General features: G+C 30.6%; 2 protein-coding genes across 2 annotated transcripts in view; both read right to left on the reverse strand.

Moving 5' to 3' along the window:
- Positions 1 to 693, reverse strand: part of LOC123008526 (uncharacterized protein CG3556) — a 16,131-nt gene extending 15,438 nt beyond the window's left edge. The window contains exon 1 of the mRNA XM_044404369.1: positions 464 to 693. Within this exon, the coding sequence (XP_044260304.1) occupies positions 464 to 557 (94 nt within the window). The 5' untranslated portion in view covers positions 558 to 693. The remainder of the gene's footprint in view (positions 1 to 463) is intronic.
- A 2,829-nt stretch (positions 694 to 3,522) lies between these two features.
- LOC123008864 (gustatory receptor for sugar taste 43a-like) overlaps positions 3,523 to 7,621 on the reverse strand; it is a 7,540-nt gene continuing 3,441 nt past the window's right edge. Inside the window, exons 2-7 of the mRNA XM_044404893.1 lie at positions 6,505 to 6,698; positions 5,998 to 6,456; positions 5,879 to 5,951; positions 4,018 to 4,115; positions 3,814 to 3,972; positions 3,523 to 3,767 (exon numbers count right to left, since the gene is read on the reverse strand). Of these exons, the coding sequence (XP_044260828.1) occupies positions 3,714 to 3,767; positions 3,814 to 3,972; positions 4,018 to 4,115; positions 5,879 to 5,951; positions 5,998 to 6,456; positions 6,505 to 6,698 (1,037 nt within the window). The 3' untranslated portion in view covers positions 3,523 to 3,713. The remainder of the gene's footprint in view (positions 3,768 to 3,813; positions 3,973 to 4,017; positions 4,116 to 5,878; positions 5,952 to 5,997; positions 6,457 to 6,504; positions 6,699 to 7,621) is intronic.

Below are 7,621 nucleotides of genomic sequence, written 5' to 3' on the forward strand. Positions count from 1 at the left end.
ATAATACATATATTGAAATTTTTGTTGAGATTTTCCAAAGTGTTTATTAATTTAACTAGTGCAGTTAGTAGTGTAAAATGTCGAATGTTGATGATCTACAATGTACCACTAAAGAAATTGCTAAAGCATTGAAAGAGACATTGGTAAATGTCAATATTTGTATCGTAAAAGTAAAAACGCTTAGGCGCAAAAATGGAATTTTTATTCCATGGCTGAAAGGTAAAGGTTTTAACATTTAGTCATGAAGGTGGTGACGTTTGCAGATAAAATCTACTTTTCTATTACTTGTAGAGAATTTAGTCCAAAAATTACACTATTTGAAAAAAAAATTGTTAAAAAAAAAACTTATTCACCTGGTATATTAAATTCGGGAGAAAAATTTTGGAATTGCAAATTTTTTTTACGTTTTTTGAGGGAAAATAAAATAGGAGAGTTGAAAGAAGATTTTTGCAAAATCGCTTACATCTCGGAGAGTACGAGGAGGTCTGCAGCTCGATGTCTTGGGAGTAACCAAAAGCCACCAACGAAATGGCCACAATCAGCGGCAAATAAACCATTTTCGTCCCGTTTTCAACACAAAAACCAGCAAACTAAACCTTCTTTCCACCTACACCTAATCAAGCCTTAATCACTCCTAACTCGTCTCAAGGCTGAAGTACCTGAAGCAGCGTCTACACGGCGCCTCGACGACCCGCTTCTGAGGGAAAACTGGCGTGGTCGATGGAAAATATACACGCTAGCGCCCTCTCGACGCTTTTCCTGGATGTTTATATCGATTTTTCCATTCATAAGAGTGTTTACAATGAGTGACTCATTGGATTTGATTGTAGACAAGCCGGTGATGAGTTAATTAAAGAGGGGTCAATATTTGGCCAAAAAAATGAGAAAATGAGCTGAATTTGTAATTCGGATGAGATAAAAGGTTCTCGTGGGGAATGGTGTTGTTTTAATGGAGTTTTAACGGAAAAAAGTTTGGTTTGTTTAAGCCATCACGGTGTTTTCTCGCTAAGTTGGTTATTTAAAATGGGTTCAATTTGAATGCGTTTGCGAGGAGAAACTTTATTGGTTTATGCTAACTACAAGGTTTCAGCTCTCAGACTTTTAATACTTAAGTGAAATGAATTCAAAAAAACAGAAAACCTTATTTCTTGCTCGACAATTTTTAAAAAAAATCGTGATTTATGTATTTTTCCGGATCTCGAGGAGCCCTAAAGTGCAAAAAACCTCATTTGATGCGATTTTGAATCTTTAGATTTTTTCGATTTTTTCAAAGATTTGAACAGTTTGAATTTCCTACCACATAAAAAAAATCGGCGGTCTGCGAGGTTATTTATCGGGAAAATCACTAATATGTGCAGAAAAAACTACAATTAAATAACATTTTAAACAGGAAAAAGTGAGTTAGAGGTTTGCGAACTAGCTAAGTTAAGATGCAAACTTCTCTCAAAAAAAATATATTGAATGAGCTACAAAAATTTTAGCTTTTGTATTTTTGGAAAAAATTACTATAAATTAACTAATTAATTGAAAAATAAATGGTCCTTATAAGAAATACAGGGTGTTTAAAAAAGATTGTAAAATATTTTAGGAGGTAATAGTATGGATCAAAACAAACAGAAAAGTTTCGTAAAGTAATGGTTTCGGAAACATTTATTGCATGGAATAGAAGCAAGACAAACACAAAAAAAATAATTTAGAGAAAAACTGAAAACTAAGAAAGGCAAAGTTTTGAGAAGAGAGAAAGAGAACAAGAGAAAATAACATTAATTAAGAGAAGGGAGAAATTTTAAGCAAGAAGAAATAGGAAAAAGTCCATATTATAAATTAGGAAATATATTAGACGGAAGAATAGAAAGAATAAAAAGAAAAATAATGAAACAAAAAAGAAGTTCAGTAAAAGAAAAAGAAAGAGGTAGAAGAATAAGTACTTAAATATGAAGAATATAAGAAAGTAGAGTAGAAAGAAAAAACAAGAAACAACAAAAAAATAGAATATTTTTTTTCACTTTAAATAAAAAGTAAAAACGTTGTAAAAAAAAGCAAAAGATGAAAAGAAGCACAAAAATAGAGAGAACGGATTTAGAGAAAAACTGAACAAGAAGAAAGAATCAATTTTGAGTATAAAGAAAGAGAACAAGAAGAAATTGTTTGAAAAGAAAAATAACACTAATTAAGTGAAGAATATACGTAGGGAGAAATTTTGTGAAAGAAGAAATGAAGAAATAGAAAAAAGATCATATTGATAAATTGGGTAAAATTATAGATGGAAGAACGTAAAAAATGGGAATTCGAAAGGACAAAGAGGTTTAGCACGAGTAGAAGAACTTATAAGGAAATTAAAAATTTAAAGAAAAAAAATTGGAAAGGAGAAAAAAAGAAACAGAAATTAATTGTTTATGTTATCATAAAACTGTTTTCCACAAAAATCAGTTATTTATTATACAAGACGATAAAGAAATTGTTTATCTATGAGTGAAAAGGTTAAGTTTACGAGTGACAAAGTCACGAGTGGACTTTTTCACGACTTTATCGTCCTGTATACTATTTCGTTTTATTTTGTACTCACCTACCAGAATTTCTTGAATATTAACAGTAGATAAAAATTACTTTATTTCACTAGACGATAAAAGACTACTTTATTTACTGAAATCAGTTGATAAAATATAAACAGTAGATAAAAATTATTTTATTTTACAAGACGATAAAAGACTACTTTATCTACTGAAATTAGTTGATAAAAGCACTCTTTAACATTAAGTACAAAATATTTTTTTTATAGTAGTAGCCCACAATATGTCATTAATTTTCTCACTTTTTTTGTTTGTTTTGTGCGTTAGATATACAGGGTGTTAAAAAAAGATTGTAAAATATTTCAGGAAGTAATAGTATAGACCAAAACAAACAAAAAAGTCTTAATAAACATGGGGCTGCAAAGTAAGGGTTTCGGAGATATCAAAAATTATTCGTTTTTTGAAACATGCATTTTCAGTTTGTTCAAACAAAAAACAGAAGCTTCTAGTGCAAATTCTAAAAAGTTTCACATTCGATATCTCTGAAACCGTTACTTTTTTTATTAAGGCTTTTTTGTTTATTTTGGTCCATACCATACAATCTTTTTTTAACACCCTGTATACATTTTTTATATTTTGTTACACAATATTTACTCATTATGTTTTTCACTTGAAAGTGCTTCAATTTGTTGTTTTTACTTTACTTTCAGTTACTACCACAGAAAAGAAAAATATGGAAAAATATGAGCATTTTTCCTGGGTTAATTATGACTAATATCTTATTTTAAATTTGCATAAACTCCAATTTTAATTTACTGTAAATAACACTTTTAACATCTAATGTTGTGCTAAAGTAGTGTTTAAAATGCAAGAGCACGCGGTATTTAAATTTACACTTTGTGGACTTAATTAATAATTAGCCTAGAAAAACACGGTAATAAAAACTGCTTCCCATTTAATGTTTATTTTTCATATTTGGGCTTATCAAAAATTCATAAATAGCACTAAACACTTAATCAGTGATTGATTTTCTCATAAAAACCAACAAAATGGCTTCTTGTCGACGACTTTCCTCCCATAATTGCACACTTGGCTATAAAACCCACCTCATAACCATCAAAAACGTGAACAATTTGCATTATTTATTTTTATTTCAGGGGAGTAAATAATCATTGGATTGACCCGGCGCATCCACCAAAAAAATTATTGATTAAATTGAAACAAAATAACCAAATAGGTGGTAACAGCTCCAGTAATCTGAAACTTTGCAATAAATCACAATTTTTATTACACTTTAACAAACCGTGGTGAGCAACCCTCTGTGCAACTTCGTAAACCCATAAGCTGTGAATTTGATTTGACATTCGGCCAAATAGGCCATAAAAAACTCCAAAGATTTCTTCACTTCCTTATCCAAATCCAGACACAACAATTTACAAACCAACTGTGACGTTGTTTTCGCCTAACAAAACACTTTTTTCCCATTTTAATAAATAAATAAACTTACCGCAAGAATACATCCATGACAAGGTTCCACAATCAACAACAAACGCAAGACATGACCCGTCATCCAGATTGATTGTGTTATGATAAACATTGTGTTACCTGTGGTTATATATACAGGGTGAATATAAAGTATGGAACCAAGCGGTTTTTTTCTTAAATCATTTGTAATTAATATAAATTAACGTAATATAAAAAATGAGATCCTATTTCGAGATCGAGATCGAGTTATGCGATTTTTTTTAGTCAAAATTGCAATTTATGAAAAAAAAATTTTTTGAAAAAATTAAATGTGAAGTAGATAGTTGTAATCCTTAGATCATAACCTTTATGAGAAAAATAGTTTTATAGTGGGGTGCTATTTAAAAAAATATTTTTTTTTGTAGAACTCAAAAACAAAAGAAAATTTCGAAAAATTTTATTCTTGATAAAACATCACATCTTTAAAGTACTTTATCGTTCATCAATTAGTTTTTCCAAAAAATTAATAGTTTAAGCAAAAAACGTTTGGTTCCATACTTTTTATTCACCTGGTATATATACAGGGGGTTCCGCCTAAACCCTACATTAGAAGTATTGGGAGTTTGAATAATCGTATTTAATTGAAAATTGGTACATAGCCATAAACCATTAAGTCCTCCTAAATTAAAGTATTTTCAAGAGGGTGGCACTTCCGCTTATACCGGAAGTCGGTCTCAACTTTCTTATTTTAAATGGAAAGGTATATTTTTTACTGCTTTTTTGGATTAATTGGGTTATTCTAAGGGAGTCTTCATCAGCTTTCCCTATACCTAAATTTAGCCGTTTTTGAAATATTTGGAGTTTTTCAAAAATTTTTGGATATGCACCTTTCACTTATAATATGAAGAATCAAAATTATACAAAACTTAATTATTATTGATAGGTTCTACCATGCAATCATTATTTAAAGCTAACAAGTTAGAAATATTTATTTTTGTTTAATGAACGACATCATAATTTTGTTACACTTTCCATAAATACAAAATAAATTAATTAAATCTAAGTTTCAGTAGCTTTGACTCTCCATATTTTGGCACTATTTGTCAAATAATAAGTCACTGTCGACGTTTATTGAGAAACAATTTTGACATTTTTGATTTCCATAACAAACTATACGAAAACGGATGTGGCTAGTAATAGATTTTCGGCAATCTTAACAAAAAGTCATCATAACTTAAAAATTATTAAATTTTGGTATAGGAATGTTAATACAGATCGATGCACAATTAAATTCTCTTCTATTTGGTAGAATAAAAATTGGGGTATTTCATTCGGAAAAATTGAGTTATGGGTATTTGAATTATTACAAAAGTAACCTTAAAATTTTAGAGTTTGTCAATTTTTTTTTCAAAATTTGAAAACACCGGAAGAAAGATTTAAACTTTCTCTTTCCAACGCCAAAAAAATTCAAAATTTTACAAAATAGCAGAGTTATCGATTTTTGAAGTGGAAGGTGCAGATCCAAAAATGTTTGAAAAACTCCAAATATTTCAAAAACGGCTAAATTTGGGTATAGGGAAAGCTAATGAAAACTCCCTTAAAATAACCCGTAATCCAAAAACGCAGTAAAAAATATAGTTCTCCATTTAAAATAAGAAAGTTGAGACCGACTTCCGGTATAACCGGAAGTGCCGCCAACTTGAAAATATTTTCATTTAGGAGGACTTAATGGATTATGGCTATGTACCAATTTTCAAATAAATACGATTTTTTGAACTCCCAATACTTTTAATGTGGGGTTTAGACCGAACACCCTGTATATTCGTATGACAATACATAGAAAAAACAAAGTACATGAATGAAATTATAAAGTTTTGAAAGTAGACAAGCAAGTTTTTTTTTACCTGTGGTTAATACAATGACATAGAGGCTATAAGGGGTGACTAATAAGTGTACCAAACAACCCGTGATAACAATCTGGAACAAAGCAGTTAATTTAATTGGGTAATTATGGGGGCATTACCAGTATCAGGAGGCCGAAAGCGTCGTTGACTAGATTTGCGGCTTCGGTTAATTTCTGATAAGCGTTGATTAAATCCCGGATTTGGTCGTTTGTTTGCGGGTCGTGTTTTTTCAAAGTTTCCACATTGAGAGTGTCCACAACACTGTTGATTTTCTTCCGGTCAATTCGGACAATCAAATGATCGTTGCGACAAAACTGTGCTAGTTTTTCGTTCAATAAAACTAATCTGATTTTGATCGAGTGGACAAACTGCCAGTAAATGATTTCGATAATCATCGTGAAGCAATAACAGACGTAATAGGGGAGTGTTAGGATGAAAATGCTCTGACTTCGGGCAATTAACTTAAGCCACATCATAGCATCGAAGATTAGGATGAAAACAGTGAAGAGGATTGTTACGAATGGGACCAAGAATGATTTTCTTGTTTTCCGTGGTTGTTTTTGGAGGTAACAGTCAAACTGGAATGGAATTGTTCAAAATTTTATTTTGCGTTGTTTGGGTTTTACTTGTCTCAAATAATTGAAATATTTTAGGGAGTTGTCGATTTTGTACGATGTTACTGCAACACCGATAATGCAAGGAAATATGACAACGACGACGTCTGAAAGAGTGACGAAACGTTTGGTGTTGCCGTTTAAGCGAATCAAGTAGATGGCTTCCATTCTGTAGGCTTGAGTCAGGCCATAAATGCTTGCTGTGACTGAAAATAATCGAGAAATTGACAGTTTTTGGTGTAACGTTAGACACCATTTGTACACTCTTTGACAACGTATGTCGCGTGACCTTGATTTTTTCTACTGAAAAATTGCTGATTTCAGCACTCTAATTCAACTTTAATAATTCTTAAAAAAGTTTTGATAATAAAAATGGACTGAAATGTGTTTTCTAGGTGCTTAGGGGCCCTGAAAGTGCAGAAAACGTCAGTTGATCCGATTTTGAAACTTTTTGTCTGATACCCTTGAAAAGAACTTTTAAATTCCTATCTTATCGAAAAAATTGTTCTTCTGCGAGACATATTTATCAAAAAAAAAAACAAAATTTTAATAATATTGGCGAAATCTGATTTTAATTAACTATGGAATAGCAGAAACCTGGAGTCGAGTTTTTAGATTTCCGACTTTTTAAAATAAAAAAAGTATAATTTGAAAACCAAAAATCTGAAATATCGATCTTTTTTTAAGTAATTAGCGCCCGGAAACGCTTAAAACTGTTCAATGTCTTGAAAACTATTCGTCGTAGAGCATTTTAACCTGTTGATCGATCATTTTTACGATTCTTCGGGGATTCACATATTTACAAATCCAAAAAGTTGATTATTTTCGAACACAGTAGTAAAGTCGCAAACCGGAAAAAGAGTTCGCTTAGTGGTATTTCTTTAATGATTTTACATAAGATATCATTGTTGTATTTGTAAAAAAAAATGAAGTAAGAGGTTTGAGCTAAGTCAAGATTGCATTGCAATCAATTTAGTCTTTGTATTTTTGTGAAAAACCACTATAAATTAACTAAGTAATTATGTAATTAATTGATTTGACAACAAATTGTTCTTTCAAGGAATATCTAAAAAAATTTCTTTATTTTGTTACACGATATTGACTGAAAATAAGCTTTTTAATCGAGAAA

This window comes from Tribolium madens, unplaced genomic scaffold, assembly GCF_015345945.1.
Source record: "Tribolium madens isolate multiple individuals breed KSU strain unplaced genomic scaffold, Tmad_KSU_1.1 Scaffold_71;HRSCAF=194;Tcas5.2_LG6, whole genome shotgun sequence".
Taxonomy (NCBI): Eukaryota; Metazoa; Arthropoda; class Insecta; order Coleoptera; family Tenebrionidae; genus Tribolium; species Tribolium madens.